Source organism: Moschus berezovskii, chromosome 6, assembly GCF_049115385.1.
Source record: "Moschus berezovskii isolate FMDL1 chromosome 6, NW_MosBer_1.0, whole genome shotgun sequence".
Taxonomy (NCBI): Eukaryota; Metazoa; Chordata; class Mammalia; order Artiodactyla; family Moschidae; genus Moschus; species Moschus berezovskii.
Window position 1 is genome coordinate 35,221,542 of NC_142465.1, and position 26,912 is coordinate 35,248,453.

Consider the following 26,912-nt stretch of genomic DNA (forward strand, 5'->3'; position numbering starts at 1 on the left):
CCAGAGTACACATTCTTTTCAGGTCTCAAGGAACATTTTCTAGAATAGACCACATAATTTCACACAAAACAAGACTCACCAAAGTTAAGAGAGAAATAATTTCAAGCATCTTTTCTGACCGTAACAGTATGAAACTAGAAATCAACCATAGGAGAAAAAAACGCTTGTTACATATGGGAGATGAGTCACAGGTTTCTGACTGGGATACAGTGAAAGTAGTCTGTGATGAAAGTGGGAGCTGGAAGTGCTTTGCTATAGTTTTGGCGTTGAACTGCTTCTAGATTTTGAAATTTGCTGTTAGGAAGTTCTTGCCTTAGCTCTACACATGGCTGGTTCATCCTCATTCTTCATGAGGCTGCTCAAACATTACTTCCTTGATTATTGTCTAAAGTGGGCCTCTCCAAGTTACTCTCCATCATGGGATCTATGAACTCAGTTGCCTCCAAGAGTCAGGCAGATAATAAGTAAAACAAACCGATCAAGAAACTTGTCCAATCAAAATGGGCAGCTGCTACTTTACTCTGGCCATTTGTGCTCATGTGGGAACTTAGGGCCACTGCGGCCAGTTCTAATCCTTAAGAGAAGTCAGAAATGTGGAATTTACATAAAATCTCCTGAGTTTTAGATGTTGGTCCAAATTTTTTCAAGAAATCACTCTGCAGGCTGAGTCTGACCCTCTGGCCAGCAGTTTATAACTCCTGAGCCATTGCATCAACTCTCCCACCCTTATGTCCTTACTATACTTGTTATAATCTGTGAATATCTTGTTTATTTATTTATTGTCTGTGTTAGTCACTTTTGTACTCCCAGTGTCTAACAGAGTGCCGGCACAGTCAGTTCCCAACAAATAAATATCTGATGTTGGATGAGAAGGGGAGTCTGGATTGATGCTCCACTTGGGGGTTTTCTATGTACTCGGAATATTGTATATATGAATTATAAATATGTGTGTGTTTTATATGTATGTGTGAATTATAAATTTATGTGTTTATATAGAGGTGTGTGTATATATATGTGTATGTGTATACACACATACACATATATAAATAGCAAATAATTTTCTCTTAGTCTTTATTTATTTAATTTTGGCCATGCTGCATGGCTTGTGGGATCTTAGTTCCCAGACCAGGAAACTAAGGTCCTTGGCAATAAAAGTGTGGAGCCCTGACCCCTAGACTAACAGGGAATTCCCCTCTTTGTTGCTTTCTTACCTTTAACTTTATGATGTCTTTTGATACAGAATTATAATTTTTTATTTAGGAAAAGTTGTCAATCTTTAATTTTAGGCTTCTGGGCCTTATGTCCTATAAGAAAGTTTTCTGAAATAATCCTAGGATTGTGAAATATTTTACATTTTCCTGTAATATTTCTATAGGTTTGTCTTATATGCTTAGGTCTTTACGTCATCAAGAATTTATTTTTGTGTATGATATGAGGTGGATATTATGCTAATGATGTCCTTTTTTACTTAATTTACAAAGTGTTTTCTAAAAGTGTCAAATGCCTTTTTAGTTCCTAGTGATAGTTGGATATAACTTTTTGACATACAGGTGTGATATATTTCCTAATAGTAAATCGTCACTGCATTTCTGGAATAAATCCTACTTGATGGTAGATGATTGTCTTTATTCTTGAGCTTAGTCTGTTAGTGAATTTGTCCATTTATTGGTCTATGGGTTCCTCTTTTGTATGGCATTCTGTATTGTTTTATGTTATTTTACCAGTTTGTGTTATTATTGTAAAATTAATTGGTTATTTTCATTTTTTTCTATTAAGAATGGAATTATCTGTTAACATTTTGAAAATATTTCCTATCAAAATTGTCTGAGCCCACATTTTGTTCTATGCAACTGTAATAACTTTCATTTTCTCTTATGATTATTGATTTAATAAGTTTATACTTATTTATTTTAAATCTGTCTTATAATCCAAACATTTACAAAAATACATAAACCTCTTTTCACTTACTTGACAGTGTTCTTTGAAACACAGAAGTTTTTAATTTTTATGAAACACAGTTTATCTATCTTTTCGTCTGTCATTTATGCTTTTGCTGTACATTTATTACAAAACATTGCCTAATCCAAGGTCGTGAAGATTTTCCTTCTAAAGTTTTAGCTCTTACATTTATGTCTGTGATCCATTTTGAATTTATTTTTGCATATGGTGTGAGGTGGGGTCCAATTTCATTCTTTTGCATATCCAGTTTTTGCAACACCATTTGTTGAAAAAACTATTCTCTCCCATTGAGTCTTGGCACCTTTGTTGCAAATCAATTGACCATAAATATAAGGGTTTATTTCTAGACTCTCAATTCTATTTCACTGATCTAATATGGCAATTCTTATGCCAACATCACCATGGTCTTGATTATAGAAGCTTTGTAGAAGAACTGAAATTGGGAAGTATGTCCTCCATCATTCTAATTCTTCAAGATTGCTTTGGTTATTCTGGATACCCTACATTTCCATATGAATTTTAGAGTATCTTGTCAATTTCTATCAGATATCATTATCTTTGGGTAATATTTCTTTTTTTTAACTGAAATATAGTTGACGTAAAATATTACATTAGTCTCATTTGGGTGATATTTCACCACAAGGAATTCTAAGCTTCTAAAATATGTCTGGAAAGGGACCTCACATTTATTCCCCCCTGTATCCTAACTCACATATAGAATTTGGCAAATATTCAGGAATCTCTAGCTTGGTCAAGGACAAGCTTATCTAAGTTTTTATCAATAATTCTTTACAATGGCCTAGTTCTTTGATGTATTTGAGAATATTAAATGTGAATAGCTCAATATTATAAATATTAGGAGCTCTAAAGAAGCTCCATTGAATAGGTTTGCTAGATTAATGTTCTCCATTTCCTCTGAAAAATGTATTAAAAGATGTCTGAAACACTCCAGTCACAGCCAAGAACTACTCTCTAGCTTACCTGCATACTTATGCTCCCACCAGTTGAACTGTATGCATACCAAGGGTCAGCTGTAATTTTTCTCCCCACAAAATTTATTCCAGTTTTACTTTGTAATTGCAATTTAATGATATATTATTTAAACTAATGGAATATGTATTTTTAAAAAAGGATCAGTGAGTACCTCCATGAGATTTGCGAGGGGCACCCAAAGCAAACAGTCCCAACTTTTCTCTATAAAATGTATCAAGCAAGAATTAAATAAACTTCTGGGATACTAAAAAAAGAGCAGTGATTTTATATAAAAATGAAATTGAATACTTTGGAAAAACTCATGACTAAACTTTACACTTGGAGTTAAAATGGATGTGAGTTCCTTTTTTGGAACTATCATAGCAATAACTGAATCATCAGTAGATGCTAAAACTAGTAAGAAAAAGTTTTATGTAAAATAGGGTATTTACATTTTTTCAAAATATCTTCCTGGAAATCACTACTCATTACAAAATAAAAATAGTAACTTTGAAACTGTTTGGGTTTGTCTCAGGGGCTCTGAAGAGCTCTGATACTGTAGTTTTTTATGTCTCAGTGCAGAAAAGAATTCAACAAGAGATAAAGTAATAGATAAGAAGTAGCTGATTAGAAAAGGACACTTGGAGGCTTACAAACAGGTGGGCAAGGGGATGCCATGCTCTGAGAACTTACTGGGCTAGTTTTATAATCACAGGGAAAGTGGGGATAGGGAGAAGGACTTCTTTGTCTTTCTTGAATAGACGTCACGCTTCCGTCATCAGCTCCTCCTCCAGGTTGGGCAAGGGAGTTTTCTTGTCCCTACATGGTCAAGCTAGGTGCACAAATTATTGTTTTTTATGTGTGCAGAGAGCATGTCCTAGGGATCATTAACTTACTGAGCTCAATGGGCAGGATGTGAGTCTCATGCCACCATTGTTTTATTGTTTTCGGTCATGTCTTCTGCTGCTGTGTGGTTCTGTTGCTAAGCTAGTCAGCTTGGTTTCGTGGTTAAGCAAACCTGCTTTTTTAAGTAATCATTAAATTACAGGGTCTCCCATACTGTTTCGTACAATCCCCCAGCGGGATTAACTACTTATTCACCTATTTTATCCCTTTACTCTGTTGCTATCACCTTGGCAGTGAAGAAGACTGGAAAACACCACCTTAATCAAATGGTCAAAGTTAACATCACCAATAATGGGATGAAATGACATCACAAGGCCTCCTGATGTGACGTATTGAAGATGGAATATTGCTTATTCCTGCCAAAAACATTTAAACCTGATCTAATCTTGAGAAAGGAAGTGTTAGTTGCTCAGTCATGTCCAACTCTTGGCAACCCCATGGACTGTAGCCCACCAGGCTCCTATGTCCATGGCATTTTCCAGGCAAGAATACTGGAGTGGGTTACCATTGCCTTCTCCAGGAGATCTTCCCAACCCAGGGACTGAGGCAGATTCTTTACCATGTGAGCCATAAGGGAAGCCCTTAATCTTAATAAATGTCAGATAAACCCAAATTAAGAAAAACTATACAAAATATCTTGCCTGTACTCTTAAAATTGTCAGAGTCATGAAACAAAGGAGCAGAGAAATTTTTCCAGATAAAAGGAAACTAAAGAGGCATGTCAACTAAATGCAATGCCTGATCTTTAATTGGATCTTAAAAGGGAAAATTTTGTTCTAAAGGACATTAATGGGGCAACTGGAAAAATTGGAATATACACTGTAGGTAATTAGATAATAGAATTGTATCAGTATTAAAATTGCTGAGCTTGATTACTTATACTGTGGGTTATCTTAAAAAATGTTCTTATTCTTTAAAAAAAAAACTTTTATTTTTTTGTTTCTGGCTGTGCTGAGTCTTTGATGCTGCTCGGGCTTTTCTCTAGTTGCAGCGAGCAGGGGCTGCTCTCCAGTTGCAGTGGGCAGGTTTCTCTTTGTGGTGGCTTCTCTTGTTGCAGCGGAGAAGGCAATGGCAACCCACTCCAGTGCTCTTGCCTGGAAAATCCCATGGACGGAGGAACCTGGTGGGCTACAGTCCATGGGATCACGAAGAGTCAGATACAACTGAGCGACTTCACTTTCACTTTTCACTTTCATGCACTGGAGAAGGAAATGGCAACCCACTCCACTGTTCTTGCCTGGGGAATCCCAGGGACGGGAGCCTGGTGGGCTGCCATCTATGGGGTCGCACAGAGTTGGACATGACTGACGTGACTTAGCAGCAGCAGCTCTTGTTGCAGAACATGGGATCTAGGGTATGTGAGCTTTAGTAGCTTTAGCAGCTGCGGCTCCCAGGCTCCAGGGCACACTGCCTTAGTTGCTCTGTGGCATCTTCCCAGATCAGGGATCGAACCCATGTTCCCTGCATTGGCAGGTGGATTCTTTACCACTGAGCCACCAGGGCAGCCCCTATTTTTAAGAAATACAAATTGAAATATTTGAGAGTAAAGGACATAATATGAACTACTGATTCTCAACTAGCTGAGAAAAAATAGATGTTTATATATAGATATGCTAATATATAAATTATATATATATATATGAGGGGAGAGAGAACAAGCAAATATGGCCAAATATTAACAATTGACTAATTTGGGTAAAGGGTATAGGGAACTTCTTTGTACCAGTCTTACAAATTTTCTATAATTTTGGAAATACATCACAAAAATCAGTTTTAAAAATGATTAACCATAAAGTTTATTTTCTTTCCCTTCTAAATTTCATGACATCAAAATAGCAACAACAAGGACTTCCTTGGTGGTCCTGTGGTTGAGAATCTGCCTGCCAACGCAGGGGACATGGGTTCCATCCCTGGTCTGGGGAGATTTCACATGCCCCGGGGCAACTGAGCCCATGCTCCATGACTGCTGACACCAGTATGCCTAGAGCCTATGTTCTGCAAGAGAAGCCACTGCAGTGAGAAGCCCACACTGCAACCAGAGAGTAGCCCCTGCTTGCTGCAACTAGAGAAAGCCTGTGCACAAAATGAAGATCCAGTTGCTGCCCCCCAAAACGAACAACAAACAACAATGATAAAAATGCATTAACCTTCAGGGGCAGAGAGAGAGAGTAAGGATACAGTAGCAAGATGATATATTTCACTGGAAACATCTTTTGAAAAATGGAAAGTGGATTAAGGGGTAGCAACTAACCTACAGAATGTGCAAGCATGTGTGCTAAGTCACTTCAGTCCTGTCTGACTCTTTGAAACCCTATGGACTGCAGTCCACCAGGCTCCTCTGTCCCTGAGATTCTCCAGGCAAGAATACTGGAGTGGGTCTCATGCCCTCCTCCAGGGGATCTTCCCAGCCCAGGGATAGAACCCACATCTCCTGCATTGGCAAGCGGGTTCTTAACCATTAACGCTACCTGGGAAGCCCCACTTTATCAGAATAGGAAAAGTTTTAACTTAAGTTTCTGCAATGGAGGGTATATCTAGAATTGACCTAATCTGTTTGAGAAACTCAAACTTTAGTATATAGCAGGTACCACAGAAGGTATAATAAAAAATAGGTTTGCGAACAGGGAGGTATTCACTGAAACTCTGTCTACAGAGCACATGGCACAACCAGGCTGATCAAATTCACCATGCCCTAGCAAGGAGATAAAAGATTTCTCTGTCCAGAAACCCCATTTCTGGCTGTATATCCAAAGGCAATAAAAACAGGATCTTGAAGAGAAATCTTCATTTTCATGTTCACTGCAGCATTATTCACAATAGCCATTTATAGAAGATTAAGTGTCTGCCAATGAATGAATGGATAAAGAAGATGCAGTATAAATACATATATAATGAAATATTATTCAGTCATGGGAAAAAAGGAAATCCTGTTATTTGCAACCACACGAACGAACCTCCAGGGCATGATGCTAGGTAAGATAAGTAAGTGAGTCAGACAGAAGAAGACAAATACTGTATGATCTCACTTATATGTGGAATCTATAAAAGTAGAACTCAGAAAGTAGAATGGTGGTCACCAGGAGCTGGAGGTGAGGGGATGAGATGTTAGCCGAAGGGTATAAACTTCCATTTATAAGATGAATAAGTTATGGGGATCTAACATACAGCATGGTGATTATAGGTAATTAAATGGTATTATATATAATTGAAAGGTAGTGAGAGAGTCGATTCTAAATGTTATTACCACAAGAAAGAAATGGCAATTATGTGATGTCATGGAGGTATTAAAGCTAATGCTACAGTGGTTAACATTTTGCAATATATTTTAGATGTATCAAATCAACATATTGTACACCTTAAACTTACACAATTTGCTTGTTGTTGTTTAGTAGCTAAGTTGTGTCTGACTCTTTGCGACCCCATGGACTGTTGCCCACTAGACTCCTCTGTCCATGGGATTTCCCAGGCAAGAATACTGGAGTGGGTTGCCATTTCTTTGTCCAGGGGATCTTCCTGACCCAGGGATTGAACTCACGTCTCCTGCTTGGCAGGTGGATTCTTTACTGCTGCGCCACTAGGGAAGCCCAAACTTACACAATGTTATACGTCAATTATATCTCAATAAAAATGGGGAAAAAAGAGAAAGATGTCTTTGGAGGAACTGAATCTTGGAGGCACTGCACTCCTGGACAAGATTTACTGAGAGGGATGGCATATGGTGCAGGACTAAAAATACCATGATTAAGTGAAAACCAAGATCCTCAAAAGTGAGACTCTCAGTCTTGGTCCCAGTATGCTAGCAACAAACACATAACAATCCCCAGAGAGGCAAGTATGGTGCTCTTCCCTGGAGAACATGTAGAAAGCCAGTGGAAAGCTTCTCAGTTCAGTTCAGTTCAGTCGCTCAGTCGTGTCCAACTCTTTGCGAATCCATGAATCACAGCACGCCAGGCCTCCCTGTCCATCACCAACTCCCAGAGTTCACTCAAACTCATGTTCATAGAGTCGGTGATCCATCCAGCCATCTCATTCTCTGTCATCCCCTTCTTCTCCCGTCCCCAATCCTTCCCAGCATCAGAGTCTTTTCCAGTGAGTCAACTCGTCGTATGAGGTGGCCAAAGTATTGCAGTTTCAGCTTTAGCATCAGTCCTGCCAATGAACACCCAGGATTGATCTCCCTTAGAATGGACTGGCTGGATCTCCTTGCAGTCCAAGGGACTCTCAAGAGTCTTCTCCAGCACCACAATTCAAAAGCATCAATTCTTCGGCGATCAGCTTTCTTCACAGTCCAACTCTCACATCCATATGTGACCACGGGAAAAACCACAGCCTTGACTAGACGGACCTTGGTTGGCAAAGTAATGTCTCTGCTTTTTAATATACTATCTAAGCTGGTCATAACTTTCCTTCCAAGGAGTAAGCGTCTTTTAATTTTATGGCTGCAATCAGCATCTGCAGTGATTTTGGAGCCCAAAAAAATAAAGTCTGACACTGTTTCCACTGTTTTTCCATCTATTTCCCATGAAGTGATGGGACCAGATGCCATGATCTTTGTTTTCTGAATACTGAGCTTCAAGCCAACCTTTTCACTCTCCTCTTTCATTTTCATCAAGAGGCTTTTGAGTTCCTCTTCACTTTCTGCCATAAGGGTGGTGTCATCTGCATATCTGAGGTTATTGATATTTCTCCCAGCAATCTTGATTCCAGCTTGTGCTTCTTCCAGCCCAGCGTTCCTCATTATGTACTCTGCATATAAGTTAAATAAGCAAGGTGGCAATATACAGCCTTGACGTACTCCTTTTCCTACTAGGGAACCCCAAAATGGATAACCAACCCTGCCCTCCAGGCTTCTAGACAGCTTTTTAGTTCCTCACTCTTACAATAAAGAGCCAAGGATAACCAGTTATTTGACAATAGTTATCAATGAGGAAAACAGAAACCAGAATAAACTCATAGGAAAGAGAGGCACAGGAGAAACAGAGCTAATGCAGAGAACAGAAGAGAATTTCAAATAAAGTATAAATATCCCTGAAGAAAAAAGATGTGGAAAAGGAAAACCAGAGGACCAAAAACAGTCCTTGGAAATTAAGAATATTGTCACTAAAATATTCTGATACAAAGATATGGTGATTTGCCCATGTCCACAGCTTCTTTCTTTATGTGTGGACTGAATTTAGTGACTCTCTTCTAACAAAAAGAATAAGGTGGAAGTGACAGTCACTTCTGAGACGAGATCATAAGAAGACATTCGGCTTTCTTCCTCCTTCCTCTCTTTCTCTGATCACCAGCTTTGAGGAAAGTTAGCTGCCAGCTTAGAACACTCAAGCAGCTTATGGGGAGGCCCATGTGGTGAGAAGCTGAGGTGTCTTGTCAAGAGCCAGAGATGCCTGGTTGTTGATAAGAACTGAGGCCTCCAGCCATGAGATGACTGGAGCCCCTGTTGACACCCTGTCTGAAAACACATGAGATACCCTGAGCTAGAACCACCTACCTAAACTCCTTTTGGATTCCTGATTCACAGAGACTATAAGGTAATACATGTTTTGTTGGTTTAAGCCTCTATGTTTTAGGGTAATTTCTTACACAGCAAAAGATAATTAACCCAGAAGGTTGGAAGATAAAATTGAGGAGGCTCCTAAAGAGTAAATTTTTTAAAACCCAAAAAAAATATAGAGAAATATGAATAAAATCAGAGGATCACCTCAGGTTTTACAGCTGATAAATGGAAGTTCCAAAAACAGAGAAGAGAGAAAATAGATAATAAATTAATAAAGAAGTAATAGAGGAAAATTTATCAGAAATGAAGGGTACGAATGTCCAGGTTGAAAAAAGCTCATGGAAAGTCTATCACAGTGAATGAAAAAGGACCTATAGCAAGTTCCAACATTATGAAATTTCGAACACTTAGGGAACAAAAAGCTTCTGGAAACAAATACATCCTACAGACAAGAATACAGCCAGAAGTTAGAGGACAATAAAGTATACCTTCAAAGTTTTCAGAAAATGATTTTCAACCTAGAATTCCATATCTGGAAAAGCTGACAATCAAGTGTGATGGTAGTCTAAAACCATTCTTCACTCAAAAATATACCTCCGATACATTCTTAGAAAGCTAGTCAAGGATATAGTCCAGGAAAAGGAGAGAGTAAAACCAAGAAAGAAAACATGGGATCCAGGAAACAGGGAATAAAATCTTGCAGAGAGGCAAAAGCAAGTTTTAGGAAAGAGCTATGTGCCAGGAAAAGAAGGCAGAATGTAGGAGTAGGAGAGAGAAGTTTGGGAAAAAAGAAATTGGTAGATTACTTGTGTTTTGAATGATTAGAAAAAATATCACTGGGCATTGGATAGAGTTGTTGAAGTAATAGCAGAGAACCAAGCAAATGGGAGGAAAAAACAATGGTGGCAGTTCTTAACTAGGAATAAACAAAAAATTGAACAAAAAAGTTATTATAGTCAAATTAATTGCCTTAGAAGTAAACAATTTTTACATATTTGAAGACTACAAGACTATAGATACAAGCTTGTATTAGGGTTTCTACCACTACATCTCAAATGACCACAAATTTAGTGGCTTAAAACAACACCCTGGTGGTCCAAGTGGCTAAAACTTCCCCCTCCCAATGCAGCTGGCCAGGGTTCAATCCCTGGTCAGGGAACTGGATCCCACATGCTGCAACTAGAAGAGGATTCCCGTGAGCAGCAACTAAAGATCCCACATGCTGCAACTAAGATGGGAGAGCCTATCTGCCGCAACTGAGATCGGACACAGCCAAAATAAATACTTAACAACATCATTCACTCACTATCTGACATTTCTATAAGTCAGAAGTCTGGCAGTCTCTACTTAGTCTCACAAGGCTGAAATCTAAGTCTTGGCTGGGCTTGGGTCTTATCTGGAGTCTCTAGGAAGAGTCCATTTTCAGTTTCATTCAGGTTATTGACAGAATTCAGGTTTTAGTTGTTATAGGACTGATGCCTTGCTGACTGTCAGCTGGGACACTTTCCGCTCCTAACTGCCACCCACATTCCTTGGCATGCAGCCCCACTCCATCTTCAGAGCCCCACATGCTTCCAATCTCAAATTCCTCTTTCTCTGTTAACTGGGAAAAAACACTCAGATTTTAAAGGGCTTGTGTGATTAGATTAGGCCCACTCACATAATCTCCTTTTTTTCTATGTAAAGTAACAATCACCAGAATGTTTTCCATCATATTCAGAGGTTCCACCCACATTCAAAGGGGAGGGGATGATATAAGGCCAAGATTCACTGAGGGTCATTCTTAGAATTTTTCTTACCATAAACCTAGAACTGTGACATAACTATACTGGAAGAACTAGGATGGGAGAGGGGAAGCTAAATTCTCAACTATCATTGCTGCTGCTGCTGCTGCTGCTAAGTCACTTCAGTCGTGTCCGACTCTGTGTGACCCCATAGACGGAAGCCCACCAGGCTCCCCCGTCCCTGGGATTCTCCAGGCAAGAACACTGGAGTGGGTTGCCATTTCCTTCTCCAATGTGTGAAAGTGGAAAGTGAAAAGTGAAAGTGAAGTCGCTCAGTCGTGTCTGACCCTTAGCGACCCCACGGACTGCAGCCTACCAGGCTCCTCCATCCATGGGATTTTCTAGGCAATAGTACTGGAGTGGCTTGCCATTGCCTTCTCCGCAACTATCATTACAGGAGGGCAATATATAAACCAGAACGGAACATGGGAAATTAGTGAGTTAGGCCAAGTGTGTTTCTCTGAGAGAGGGTGATGAACTGAGAGAGGGTGATGAACTAATTTGGAGACAAAAATATCCTCACCAGGGCACAATGCTGCGATCCAGCTGGGTGGGGGCAAATAGGGTGTAGGGCTATTAAGGGATTCCTAGGGTCTATTAGTGGGACCCTTTGTACAAATCTTATCTGAATGCTAAATACATGAAACAGAGCTTCTTTGATAGGATTAGAGAACAGAGAGTGCCTGATGGAGTCCTACACAAGATCAGTCCTTCTCAGCCTTAACTTTGTGCTTTATCCTTCCCCAGTTATCCCCTCCCTTTACCCCAATACAACGTTTGCATCAGTTCCTGCCCACACTTAATTTCCTTCACATGTGTTCTTCATTCTGCCTGGAATACCCTTTCTCATTTATTTCTATTTTCAAGTGATTCATCTTTTACTATCTTAATCTTGTCACATCTCCTGTAAATCCTCCCTTTAGAATTAGTCATTCAGTATCACTATTCATTCACTCTACAAATACATTTATTAGACCTCTATTAGATATGAGGTACTGCTAGGTATTGCAGGTATAATATGGGTCTGATAATTTACTCACTGCCTACTAAAATTCCTTCAATAGTTCCTATAAAGTTGAAAGGTTAGCATGGATAACATAATCCTCAATTATCTGGCCCCTGCCTAGTTTTCAACACCTGCTTCTTAGCTCCTGTCTACCACTTGTCTGTACTCAAGGACTTGGAGCTCATTTAATAAGACTCTCAATTCTCTGTTCCTTTGTCTGTGCTGTATTCCCTTCTTGTCTACTTGGTTAATTCCAATCATCCTTTAATACTGAGTTCTAGAAGCACTTCCTATGGGAGTTCTTCTCCAAAGGATCCCTGTATTCTCATTTCAATCTAGTAGCATTAGGTATTTCCTCCTTAATGATTCTACAGCATTCCATATTTAACTGAATCATACACCATATTGCATTTTTTTTTGTTTGCATACTTATCTTCATTGGCTAGTCAGCCACTTTATGGGAGAGAGAGGTCTAATCCTATCTATCCTTGTAACCCCAGTCACCAACATAAAGTCTGACACACAGTTGGTGCTTAATAAGTGTTGATTAAATTTAGCAAATGAATTTATTCAGTTGAACAGACTGGGTGTCTCAATAAGGATATTAAATGACAGGAGAGGGAATGGATACTTTCTCTACTCCATAATTTTAACTAGGGTAGTGGTTAATCTTAGGGAATAAAACTCTAACCCAAGGTAGGAAAAGAAATGACTTAAGAAGTGGCCCTTCTAACCCTCTATTCTATGTTCCCCTTACTTGTTTCTTCAGTTTTGTCCCTTTTCTTGTTCCGAAAGGAATTTTGATATCCTAACAGATGTAAGTTGAAGAAGGCCATCTCAAGTCGTCCCTGCCGTCTTCTAGAATGTTCAAGCTGGAGCAGTGGAGTCTGTTTGGTAACCATGGTAATGTCCTGAAAAGGGACATTTTTGGGTGTTAGTTCTAGAAGGTCTCGTAGGTCTTCATAGAACCATTCAACTTCGGCTTCTTCAGCATTACTGGTCAGGGAATAGACTTGGATTACTGTGATATTGAATGGTTTGCCTTGGAAACCAACAGAGATCATTCTGTTGTTTTTGAGACTGCATCCAAGTTTCTGACTCTTTTGTTGACTATGATGGCTACTCCATTTCTTCTAAGGGATACTTGCCCACCGTAGTTGATAAACGGTCATCTGAGTTAAATTCACCCATTTCAGTCCATTTTAGCTCACTGATTCCTAAAATGTCAACGTTCACTCTTGCCATCTCCTGTTTGACCCCTTCCAATTTGCCTTGATTCATGGATCTAAGATTCTAGGTTCCTATGCAATACTGCTCTTTACAGCATCGGAATTTACATCCATCACCAGTCACATCCACAACTGGGTGTTGTTTTTTCTTTGGCTCTGTCTCTTCTTTCTGGAGTATTTCTCCACTGATCTCCAGTAGCATATTGGGCACCTACCAACCTGGGGAGTTCATCTTTCAGTGACCTATCTTTTTGCCTTTTCATACGTTTATTGGTTTGCAAGGCAAGAATACTGAAGTGGTTTGCCATTCCCTTCTACAGTGGACCACGTTTTGTCAGAACTCTCCACCATGACCCTTCCGTCTTGGGTGGCCGTACATGTCATGGCTCATAGTTTCACTGAGTTAGACAAGGCTGTGGTCCATGTGATCAGATTGGTTAGTTTTCTGTGACTGTGGTTTTCATTCTGTCTGCCCTCTGTATCAAAGGGCAAAATGACAGGATACTAAATGAGGAATTCCCCAGGTCGGTAGGTGCCCAGTATGCTACTGGAGATCAGTGGAGAAGTAACTCTGGAAGGAATAAAAGGATGGAGCAAAAGCAAAACCAATACCCAGTTGTGGATGTGACCGATGATAGAAGCAAGGTCCGGTGCTGTAAAGAGCAATACTGTATAGGAACCTGGAATGTTAGGTCCATGAATCAAGGCAAATTGGAAGTGGTCAAACAGGAGATGGCAAGAGTGAACATCGACATTCTAGGAATCAGTGAATTAAAATGGACTGGAATGGGTGAATTTAACTCAGATGACCATTATATCTACTACTGTGGGCAGGAATCCCTTAGAAGAAATGGAGTAGCCATCAGGGTCAACAAAAGAGTCTAAAATGCAGTACTTGGATGCAATCTTAAAAACGATAGAATGATTTCTGTTCGTTTCCAAGGCAAACCATTCAATATTACAGTAATCCAGGCCTATGCCCCAACCAGTAACACTGAAGAAGCCGAAGTTGAACGGTTCTATGAAGACCTACAAGACCTTTTAGAACTAACACCCAAAAAAGATGTCCTTTTCATTCTAGGGGACTGGAATGCAAAAGTAGGAAGTCAAGAAACACCTGGAGTAACAGGCAAATTTGGCCTTGGAGCACGAAATGAAGCAGGGCAAAGGCTAATAGAGTTTTGTCAAGAGAACGCACTGGTCATAGCAAACACCCTCTTCCAACAACACAAGAGAAGACTCTACACATGGACATCACCAGATGGTCAACACCGAAATCAGATTGATTATATTCTTTGCAGGCAAAGATGGAGAAGCTGTATACAGTTAGCAAAAACAAGACCAGAAGCTGACTGTGGCTCAGATCATGAACTCCTTATTGCCAAATTCAGACTTAAATTGAAGAAAGTAGGGAAAACCACTAGACCATTCAGATAGGACCTCAATCAAATCCCTTATGATTATACAGTGGAAGTGAGGAATAGATTTAAGGGACTAGATCTGATAGATAGAGTGCCTGATGAACTCTGGATGGAGGTTCGTGACACTGTACAGGAGACAGGGACCAAGACCATCCCCATGGAAAAGAAATGCAAAAGAGCAAAATGGCTGTCTGAGGAGGCCTTACAAATAGCTGTGAAAAGAAGAGAAGCGAAAAGCAAAGGAGAAAAGGAAAGATATAAGCATTTGAATGCAGAGTTCCAAAGAATAGCAAGGAGAGATAAGAAAGCCTTCCTCAGTGATCAATGCAAAGAAATAGAGGAAAACAACAGAATAGGAAAAACAAGAGATCTCTTCAAGAAAATGAGAGATTCCAAGGGAACATTTCATTCAAAGATGGGCTCGATAAAGGACAGAAATGGTATGGACCTAACAGAAGCAGAAGATATTAAGAAGAGGTGGCAAGAATACACAGAAGAACTGTACAAAAAAGATCTTCACGACCAAGATAGTCACAATAACGTGATCACTGACCTAGAGCCAGACATCTTGGAATGTGAAGTCAAGTGGGCCTTAGAAAGCATCACTACGAACAAAGCTAGTGGAGGTGATGGAATTCCAGTTGAGCTATTTCAAATCCTGAAAGATGATGCTGTGAAAGTGCTGCACTCAATATGCCAGCAAATTTGGAAAACTCAGCAGTGGCCACAGGACTGGAAAAGGTCAGTCTTCATTCCAATCCCAAAGAAAGGCAATGCCAAAGAATGTTCAAACTACCGCACAATTGCACTCATCTCACACGCTAATAAAGTCATGCTCAAAATTCTCCAAGCCAGGCTTCAGCAATATGTGAACCGTGAACTCCCAGATGTTCAAGCAGGTTTTAGAAAAGGCAGAGGCACCAGAGATCAAATTGCCAACATCCGCTGGATCATGGAGAAAGCAAGAGAGTTCCAGAAGAGCATCTGTTTCTGCTTCATTGACTATGCCAAAGCCTTTGACTGTGTGGATCACAATAAACTGTGGAAAATTCTGAAAGAGATAGGAATACCAGACCACCTGAACTGCCTCTTGAGAAACCTGTATGCAGGTCAGGAAGCAACAGTCAGAACTGTACATGGAACAACAGACTGGTTCCAAATAGGAAAAGGAGTACGTAAAGGCTGTATATTGTCACCTTGCTTATTTAACTTATATGCAGAGTACATCATGAGGAACGCTGGGCTGGAAGAAGCACAAGCTGGAATCAAGATTGCTGGGAGAAATATCAATAACCTCATATATGCAGATGACACCACCTTTATGGCAGAAAGTGAAGAGGAACTCAAAGGCCTCTTGATGAAAGTGAAAGAGGAGAGTGAAAAGGTTGGCTTGAAGCTCAACATTCAGAAAACAAAGATCATGGCATCTGGTCCCATCACTGCATGGGAAATAGATGGAAAAACAGTGGAAACAGTGTCAGACTTTATTTTTTTGGGCTCCAAAATCACTGCAGATGCTGATTGCAGCCATGAAATTAAAAGACGCTTACTCCTTGGAAGGAAAGTTATGACCAACCTTGATAGTATATTAAAAAGCAGAGACATTACTCTGCCAACACAGGTCCGTCTAGTCGAGGCTATGGTTTTTCCCGTGGTCATGTATGGATGTGAGAGTTGGACTGTGAAGAAAGCGGATCGCCGAAGAATTGATGCTTTTGAACTGTGGTGTTGGAGAAGACTCTTGAGAGTCCCTTGTACCGCAAGGAGATCCAACCAGTCTATTCTAAGGGAGATTGATCCTGGGTGTTCATTGGAGGGACTGATGCTGAAGCTGAAACTGCAATACTTTGGCCACCTCATGCGACGAGTTGACTCACTGGAAAAGACTCTGATGCTGGGAAAGGTTGGGGGCGGGAAGAGAAGGGGACGACAGAGAATGAGATGGCTGGATGGCATCACCGACTCGATGGACATGAGTTTGAGTGAACTCCGGGAGTTGGTGATGGACAGGGAGGCCTGGCGTGCTGTGATTCCTGGGGTCGCAGAGAGTCGGACACGACTGACGACTGAACTGAACTGAACTGAACTGCCCTCTGATGGAGAAGGATTAGAGGCTTGTGGAAGCTTCCTGATGGGAGAGACTGATTGAGGGGGAAACTGGGTCTTCTTCTGATGGGCGGGGCCATGCTCAGTAAATCTTTAATCCAATTTTCAGTTGATGGGCAGGGCTATGTCCCCTCCCTGTTGTTGGACCTGAGGCCAAACTATAGTGGAGGTAATGAAGATAATGGCGACCTCCATCAAAAGGTCCCATGCAGGCACTGCTGCACTCAGTGCCTCCAGCCCTGCAGCAGGCCACCACTGACCCACCCCTCTGCAAGAGACTCCTGGACACTCATGGGCAAGTCTGGATCAGTCTCTTGTGGGGTCACTGCTCCTTCCTCCTGGGTCCTGGTGTGCACAAGGTTCTGTTTGTGCCATCCAAGAGTCTATTCCCCCAGTTCTGTGTAAGTTCTGGTGGCCCTATGGTGGGGTTAAAGGCAACCTGCTCCAAGAAGGCTTATGCCATACCTAGGTCTACTGCACCCAGAGCCCCTGCCCCTGCAGCAGGTCAAAGGCTAACAGAGTTTTGCCAAGAGAATGCACTGGTCATAGTAAAAACCTTCTTCCAGCACAAGAGAAGATTCTACACATGGACATCACCAGATGGTCAATACCAAAATCAGATTGATTATATTCTTTGTAGCCAAAGATGGAGAAACTCTATACAGTCAGCAAAAACAAGACTGGGAGATGACTGTGGCTCCGTTCTGTTCCGTTCCATTGCTCAGTCGTGTCCGACTCTATACGACCCCGTGGACTGTAGCCTACAGCTCAGATCATGCAAAAACAAGACCGGGAGCTGACTGTGGCTCAAATCATGAACTCCTTTTTGCCAAATTCAGACTTAAACTGAAGAAAGTAGGGAAAATCACTAGACTATTCAGGTATGACCTAAATCAAATCCCTTATGATTATACAGTGGCAGTGACAAATAGATTCAAGGGATTAGATCTGATAGAGTGCCTGAAGAACTATGGATGGAGGTTCATGACATTGTACAGGAGGCAGTGATCAAGACCATCCCCAAGAAAAAGAAATGCAAAAAGGCACAATGGTTGTCTGAGGAGGCCTTAGAAATAGATGAGAAAAGAAAAGATATCAGAGGCAAAGGAGAAAAGGAAAGATTTACCCATGGAAATGCACAGTTCCAAAGAATAGCAAGGAGAGATAAGAAAGCCTTCCTCAGTGATCAATGCAAAGAAATAGAGGAAAACCATAGAATAGGAAAGACTAGAGATCTCTTCAAGAAAATTAAAGATATGAAGGGAACATTTCATGCAAAGATGGGCACAATAAAGGGCAGAAATGGTATGGACCTAACAGAAGCAGAAGATATTAAGAAGAAGTGACAATAATACACAGAAGAACTGTACAAAAAAGATCTTCATGATCCAGATAACCACGATGGTGTAATCACTCACCTAGAGTCAGACATCGTGGAATGTGAAGTCAAGTGGGCCTTAGGAAGCATCACCACAAACAAAGCTAGTGGAGGTGATGGAATTCCAGTAGAGCTATTTCAAATTCTAAAAGATGATGCTGTGAAGGTGCTGCACTCAATATGCCAAAATCTGAAAAACTCAGCAGTGGCCACAGGACTGGAAAAGGTCAATTTTCATCCCAATCCCAAAGAAAGGCAATGCCAAAGAATGCTCAAACTACAGCACAATTGCACTCATCTCTCACGCTAGCAAAGTAATGCTCAAAATTCTCCAAGCTAGGCTTCAACAGTATGTGAATCGTGAACTTCCAGATGTTCAAGGTGAATTTAGAAAAGGCAGAGGCACCAGAGATCAAATTGCCAACATCCGCTGGATCATCAAAAAAGCAAGAGAGTTTCAGAAAAACATCTACTTTTGCTTTACTGACTATGCCAAAGCCTTTGACTATGTGGATCACAACAAACTGGAAAATTCTTCAAGGGATGGGAACACCAGATCACCTGACCTGCCTCCTGAGAAATCTATATGCAGGTCAAGAAGCAACAGTTAGAACTGGACATGGAACAACAGACTGGTTCCAAATCAGGAAAGGAGTATGTCAAGACTATATTGTCACCCTGCTTATTTAACTTATATGCAGAGTACCGCATGCGAAATACTGGACTGGATGAAGCACAAGCTGGAATCAAGATTGCCGGGAGAAATATCAATAACCTCAGATATTGCAGATGACACCATCCTTATAGCAGAAGAACTAAAGAGTCTCTTGATGAAAGTGAAAGAGGAGAATGAAAATGTTGGCTTAAAACTCAACATTCAGAAAACTAAGATCATGGCATCCGGTCCCATCACTTCACGGCAAATAGACAGGGAAACAATGGAAACAGTGAGAGACTTTATTTTGGGGGGCTTCAAAATCATGAAATTAAAAGATGCTTGCTCCTTGGAAGAAAAGCTATGACCAACCTAGAGAGCATATCAAAAAGCAGAGACATTACTTTACCAACAAAAGTCCATCTAGTCAAAGCTATGTTTTTTCAGTAGTCATGTATGGATGTGAGAGTTGGGCTATAAAGAAAGCTGAGTGCTGAAGAATTGATGCTTTTGAACTGTGGTGTTGGAGAAGACTCTTGAGAGTCCCTTGGACTGAAAGGAGATCCAACCAGTCCATCCTAAAGGAAACCAGTCCTGAATATTCATAGGAAGGACTGATGCTAAAGCTGAAACTCCAATACTTTGGCCACCTGATGCAAAGAACCGACTCACTGGAAAAGACCTTGATGCTGGGAAAGATTGAAGGCAGGAGGAGGAGGGGATAACAGGGGATGAGATGGTTGGATGGCATCACTGAAGCGATGGACATGAGTTTGAGTAGGCTCTGGGAGTTGGTGATGGACAAGGAAGCTTGGCGTGCTGCGGCCTTTGGGGTCTCAAAGAGTCGGACACGACTGAGCGACTGAAGTGAACTGAACTGAACGTCCTGAAGAACTACTAAGACTGAAACTCCCATTGTCTGAGGAGGCACAGGATTTACGGGTTCACAGTAGGGATGGAATGGCAATGGACAAAATCACTTCAGAAAAATTGATGAGCCAAGTGCTTGTTACCCTTTCTCTTGTCTAGTCTTCTTTATACTGTAAGCTTCAGAAAGCAGTGAGTAGAAAGAGCACTGAAAAAAGTGAAGTGAAAGTGTCAGTCGCTCAGCTTTGTCCAACTCCTTGTGATCCCATGGACTATATAGCCTGCGAGGCTCCTTTGTCCATGGAATTCTCCAGGCAAGAATACTGGAGTGGGTTGCCATTCCCTTCTGCAGGGGATCTTCCTGACCCATGGATCAAACCTGGGTCTCTTGTATTGCAGGCAGATTCTTTACTGTTTGAGTCACCGTGGAAGCCATTGATGTGGGTTCAAATCTTAGTTTTGCCATATTCTAGGTGTCTGACTTTGAACTGATTAATTTAAAAAGGGCTATGATATCTAATTCATAGGTAACAGAATTAAATAACATATGCAAACTTCCTCAGCATGTGTTCTGCATATAATAGAACCTTATATATGTGTATAATGCATTAATAAATCTGAATATGGTACTTTCAATAAGTCTTTAAATTATTTCAAGAGTAATGTGCTGTGCCAGTTCATATTGACTTTTGAGAACTACTTGCTAAGTTTTCAGGGATTTTGTGAGCTGGATGTTAACCCATTATTATTATTGTTGGTGCTATTACAGATAACCTACAGATTATCTAGACTTACAATTGAATAAAATATACTTATTAAAAATAAGGGTGGTGGTGGTTCAGTTGCCCAGTCTTGTCTGACTCTTTGCAGCTCCATGGATTGCAGCATGCCAATAGTGAATACTAAAAATTCATCTTTTCCTAATTATTTTATTACATTTAACTATTTTCTATGTTCATGAAGTTATTTACATCTACTGTATCTAGATATTCTGTTCTGTTGTTTTCATTACTTTCCTCTTTGCTTTTCAGTTTTGGAAGTTTCTACTGACCTATCTTCAAACTCCCTGGTTCTTTCCTTGATCATGTCCAGAGTAGTGATTAGCCCATCAAGGCATTTTTAATTTCTGTTTTAGTGCTTTTGATTTCTAGCCTTTTTATTCTTTCTTAAGAGTTTTCATCTCTCTGCTTGTATCACTCACTGATTCTTTCATGGTGTCCACTTTTTCCATTAGAGTCCTTAGGATATTAATTAGTTACATTTCCAGTTTCTGCCATATATAAGTCTGATTCTAATGCTTGCTTTATGTGTACATATATTTTTATATATATCTCGAATGCCCTGGGGCGTGGCCAAATATATATTTGTCCAATTGTCCAATATGTATTTGTATATTTGGCCATGCCCCACGACATGTGGAATCCTAGTTCTTTGACTAAGTGTTGAGCCTGGGCCCCTCTGCAGTGGAAGCATGGAGCCTAACCACAGGACTGCCAGGCAAATACCTAGACTGTATTTTTTGCATTTTAGCATGCCTTGTAATTTTTTGTAGAAAGTGAGACCTGATATATTTGGTAAAAGGAACTGCTGATGCTGCTAAGTCACTTCAGTCGTGTCCGACTTTGTGCGACCTCACAGACGGCAGCCCACCAGGCTCCCCCATCCCTGGGATTCTCCAGACAGGAACACTGGAGTGGGTTGTCGTTTCCTTCTCCAATGCATGAAAGTGAAAGTGAAGTTGCTCAGTTGTGTCCAACCCTCAGCGATCCCATGGATTGCAGCCTTCCAGGCTCCTCCGTCCATGGGATTTTCCAGGCAAGAGTACCAGAGTGGGCTGTCATTGCCTTCTCCGGGAAAAGGAACTGAGGTTCTATGTTTGTCTGGCTGGGAGTTAGGCTATGTTTCCTGTTTGTTAAAGCTGTAGGTGTCAAATTTCCTCTGATGTCCTTGTTTCCTCTGATGTCTTTGGTTTCCCTAGAAACTCCTTCTTAATAGGGTCTGAGTTTATAGTTCTTTTAGACGGAATCACCTGTTACAGGAACCCAACTGATGTGTTGGTAAAGCAGGGGAGGGGAAGTGTCCTATAGGTCTCATTCTTTTAGTGAGATTGTGTCCCCGACCTCTGACCTTCATAGATGCTTTTTGTCTTTTTTCCCTCTTACATGAAACAAGACAGCTACAGGAAACTGGAGTTGGCTTATTTTCCTTCTCCCAAGATGGTCAGGCTCTGTTGAACAGTTTCTCTTGAGGGAAGGTCTTTTTTAAGGAGAACTGAATGCTCTAGTATATTTCAAAATGGGTACTTTGCACTCTCCCCATTGGAAGGATGAAAGGATTTTTCTCCTGTCTTCATAGTAAGACCTGTGGGGCTCTGAGAGGTAAAACTCATGAAAATGTGGATATCTACTTAGGCTGGGCACTAAGGAGCTTTTGTTTCTGGTAATCTTTCAATCAAGTTCATGTTCAGTCTCCAGTAGTTAGTCAATTGTCCTTTAAATATTTACATCAGTTACTGATTCCATGATTTTGCTCCTAGTAAGCCACAATTCTCTGTTCTGCCTGTTCCGATTCTTCTTTTTTGTGGTAGAGGTTTGCCCTGTCACCTTGATTCTCTGATGGATCTAAGAAGGGTTACTGATTTTCAGTTTGTTCAACTTTTTTGTTGTGAGAACAGGAGTGATAACTTCTAAGCTCTTTATACGTCATGCTGGAAACCAGAATCCCTGTCTATTACGTCTGTATGGAGGAAATACTAAGTGATGGTATGTTCACCTCTTCCCAATTTCATGATCAGTGATGCCACACTGGTAGTTTGCAATTAACTATGGTGAAAGAATTATACTACAGAAATTGGCAAATACTACAGTCAATTTATTTGTTTTGACAACCATTTAGACTTAAGAAAGTGATCAAGAAAATGTTAATAATGTACATTAAGTTTAAAAATGTATCACATCTGCAGCCATTAAATTGTCAAAAGCACAAAAAATTGAAATATTTTCCCAGTATTCAAAAACTTATCCAATTCAGCAAAGACGTTGCTCAAGTAACTAACAAATAAGTGAAGTTCCAACATGTCTCTTTGCTTCACTTTCACCTTATTAATGCATATGAAAATGTCAATCAGCAATCAAAGCTATACAGGCATCCCTCATTTTATTGCCCTTTACTTTTTTGCACTTTGCAGATACTGTGCTTTTTAAAAACTGAAGGTTTGACTGAGTCTACCAGCATAAACTTTTTTCCAACCACATTTGCTCACTTCGTGTTTCTGTGTCACGTTTTGGTAATTCTCACAATATGTTTAACTTTGTCATTACTATTATATTTGTTATAGCGATCTGTGGTCAGTGATCTTTCGTGCTATTATTGCAAAAAGATTACAACTCATTGAAGGCTCAGATGGTGGTTAGCATTTTTTAGTAACAAAATATTTTTAAATTAAGGTATGATTGTTTTTTATAATACCACTGCACACTTAAGAACAAAATATTCATGACTCAGTTTATTGCAATATTTGCTTTACCGTGGTGGTCTGAAACCGAGCCCACAATATCTCCAAGGTATGCCTGTATTTGTCTGTCAAATGTCACCACAGATTTGGTTCTTGATTCAAGGTTTGGGAAAATTCAATGAAAGCATTTCATGAGGATCAGCTGGCTAAAAAAAATTTATAATAATTATATATTTTAGTTTTATAAATTGCATGCTTCATCCTATCAGTAATTTTTGTAATACACTTATATAAATATACACATCACTCAACGTGGAGCTGGGGATAGTTATGAATAGCAAACCATATTTTCACATTTTTGTTTGGAAACTACATGAATGTGTGGAGAAATTGTTGTAAAAGCAGTAAATGGTAATGTGTGACACGACTGAAATATGACATTCATAAGCACAATGCAACCAGTCCATTCTAAGGGAGATCGATCCTGGGTGTTCATTGGAAGGACTGATACTAAAGCTGAAACTGCAATACTTTGGCCACCTCATGCAACGAGTTGACTCACTGGAAAAGACTCTGATGCTGGGAAGGGTTGGGGGCGGAAGGAGAAGGGGATTACCGAGAATTAGATGGCTGGATGGCATCACCGACTCTGTGGACATGAGTTTGAGTGAACTCCGGGAGTTGGTGGTGGTCAGGGATGCCTGGCGTGCTGTGATTCATGGGGTCACAGAGAGTCGGACACGACTGAGCGACTGAACTGAACTGAACTGAACTGAAGCACAATGCAAAATAAGATCAAACCATGAAATATCATCCTATACCCAGAATGAATAGCCTTGTAAATGTGACAGGAAATAGAGTTCTATTTAAAATGTAAAAAAAAAAAAGAGGAAAATTTCTCTGGTCTAAGATTTTGTCAGTTGTTCTTTAAGGGCCATGTATCTGAAAGCTAACGCTATTTTGACAATAAGCATATGTTGAACACCTACCATGTGCCAAACGGTGTTCTGTTCAAGGATGACATTTAAGATCACAGCTAACAGCAATCAGTGAAGAAAAATAAGTAAAGGGAATCCAAACTGGAAAAGAGGAAATTAAACCGTCACTGTTTGCAGATGACATGAGAGTATACATAGAAGATCCTAAAGACACTACCAGAAAACTACTGGAACTCATCAATGAATTTGGTAAAGTTGCAGGTTACAAAATTAATACACAGAAATCTGTTGCATTTCTATACGCTAGCAATGAAAGATTAGGAAGAGAAGTTCAAGAAGCAATTCCATTTACCATTACATCAAAAAGAATAGAATCAGTTCAGTTCAGTCGCTCAGTCATGTCCGAATCTTTGTGACCCCAAAGACTGCAGCACACCAAGCTTCCCTGTCCATCACCAACTCCCGGAGCCTATTCAAACTCATGTCCATCGCTTCGGTGATACCATCCAACCATCTCATCCTCTGTTGTCCTCTCCTCCTCCTGCCTTCAACCTTCCCCAGCATCAAGGTCTTTACCAATGAGTCAGTTCTTCGCATCAGGTGGCCCAAAGTATTGGAGTTTCAGCTTTAGCATCAGTCCTTCCAATGAATATTCAGGACTGATTTCCTTTAGGATGGACTGGTTGGATCTCCTTGCAGTCCAAGGGACTCTCAAGAGTCTTCTCCAACACCACAGTTCAAAAGCATCAATTCTTCGGCACTCAGCTTTCTTTATAGTCCAACTCTCACATCCATACATGACTACTGGAAAAACCATTGCTTTGACTAGACGAACCTTTGTTGACAAAGTAATGTCTCTGCTTTTTAATATGCTAAGTTGGTCGTAGCTTTTCTTCCAAGGAGTGTCTTTTAATTTCATGACAGTAGTCACCATCTGAAGTGATTTTGAAGCCCCCCCAAATAAAGTCTCTTACTGTTTCCATTGTTTCCCCATCTATTTGCCATGAAGTGATGGGACCGGATGCCATGATCTTAGTTTTCTGAATGTTGAGTTTTAAGTCAACATTTTCACTCTCCTTTTTCACTTTCATCAAGAGGCTCTTTAGTTCTTCTTCACTTTCTGCTATAAGGATGGTGTCATCTGCGTATGTGAGGTTATTTATATGGAATATTATTGAGCCATTAAAAGGAACACATTTGAGTCAATTCTAATGAAGTGGATGAACATAGAGCCTATTACATAGAGTGAAGTCAGAAAGAGAAAAACAAGTATCATATACTAATGCATATATAAGGAATCTAGAAAAATGGTTGGAGAAGGCAATGGCAAGCCACTCCAGTACTCTTGCCTAGAAAATCGCATGGACAGAGGAGCCTGGTGGGCTGCAGTCCATGGGGTCACTACTAGTCGGACACGACTAAGCGACTTCACTTTCAGTTTTCACTTTCACACACTGGAGAAGAAAATGGCAACCCACTCCAGAATTCCAGGGACGGCAGAGCCTGGTCGGCTGCTGTCTATGGGGTCGCACAGAGTCGGACACAACTGAAGCGACTTAGCAGCAGCAGCAGCAGAAAAATGGTACTGATGAAATTATTTGCAGGGCAGCAGTGGAGACACAGACATAGTGAACAGACTTATGGACACAGTGCAGCAGGCAGTGGTGGGGGAGGTGAGGAGAGGGTGGGATGTATGGAGAGAGTAACATGGAAACTTACATTACCATATGTAAAATAGATAGTCAATGGGAATTTTCTGTATGGCTCAGGGAACTCAAACCAGGACTCTGTAACAACCTAGAGGGGTGGTATGGGGAGGAAGATTTAGGAGGGAGGTATACATATGGCTGACGAACACTGACGTTTGGCAGAAACCAACACAATTCTGTAAAGTAACAACCTTAAATTAAAAAATAAATTTAAAATTAAAGGGGGGCGGTCCTAAGATGGCAGAGGAATAGGACGGGGAGGCCACTTTCTCTCCCACAAATTCATCAAAAGAACATTTGAACGCTGAGAAAATTCCACAAAACAACTTCTGAACGCTGGCAGAGGACATCAGGCACCCAGAAAGGCAGCCCATTGTCTTTGAAAGGAGGTAGGACAAAATATTAAAGATAAGAAGAGAGACAAAAGACGTAGGGACAGAGATCCGCCCCGGGAGTTCAGTTCAGTTCAGTTCAGTCGCTCAGTCGTGTCCGACTCTCCGCGACCCCATGAATCACAGCACGCCAGGCCTCCCTGTCCATCACCAACTCCCGGAGTACACTCAAACTCATGTCCACAGAGTCGGTGATGCCATCCAGCCATCTCATTCTCCGTCGTCCCCTTCTCCTCCCGCCCCCAACCTTTCCCAGCATCAGAGTCTTTTCCAGTGAGTCAACTCGTCGCATGAGGTGGCCAAAGTATTGCAGTTTCAGCTTTAGCATCAGTCCCTCCAATGAACATCCAGGATTGATCTCCTTTAGAATGGACTGGTTGGATCTCCTTGCAGTATAAGGGACTCTCAAGAGTCTTCTCCAACACCACAGTTCAAAAGCATCGATTCTTCGGCGATCAGCCTTCTTCACAGTCCAACTCTCACAACCATACATGACCACGGGAAAAACCATTGCCTTGACTAGACGGACCTTGGTTGGCAAAGTAATGTCTCTGCTTTTTAATATACTATCAAGGTTGGTCATAACTTTCCTTCCAAGGAGCAAGCGTCTTTTAATTTCATGGCTGCAATCAGCATCTG

General features: G+C 40.7%; 1 protein-coding gene across 3 annotated transcripts in view; it reads right to left on the reverse strand.

Annotated features, from left to right (window-relative positions):
* The window catches only part of SPMIP11 (sperm microtubule inner protein 11), a 59,108-nt gene that overhangs the window by 16,988 nt on the left and 15,208 nt on the right, over positions 1-26,912 (reverse strand). For 2 of the 3 annotated variants that reach the window (XM_088836945.1, XM_088836944.1), the window contains exons 2-3: positions 24,224-24,313; positions 12,882-13,035 (exon numbers count right to left, since the gene is read on the reverse strand). In XM_088836945.1, coding sequence (XP_088693071.1) covers positions 12,882-13,035; positions 24,224-24,226 — 157 coding nt within the window. In that variant the 5' untranslated portion in view covers positions 24,227-24,313. The remainder of the gene's footprint in view (positions 1-12,881; positions 13,036-24,223; positions 24,314-26,912) is intronic. The other variant, XM_088836946.1, reaches the window with a different exon arrangement.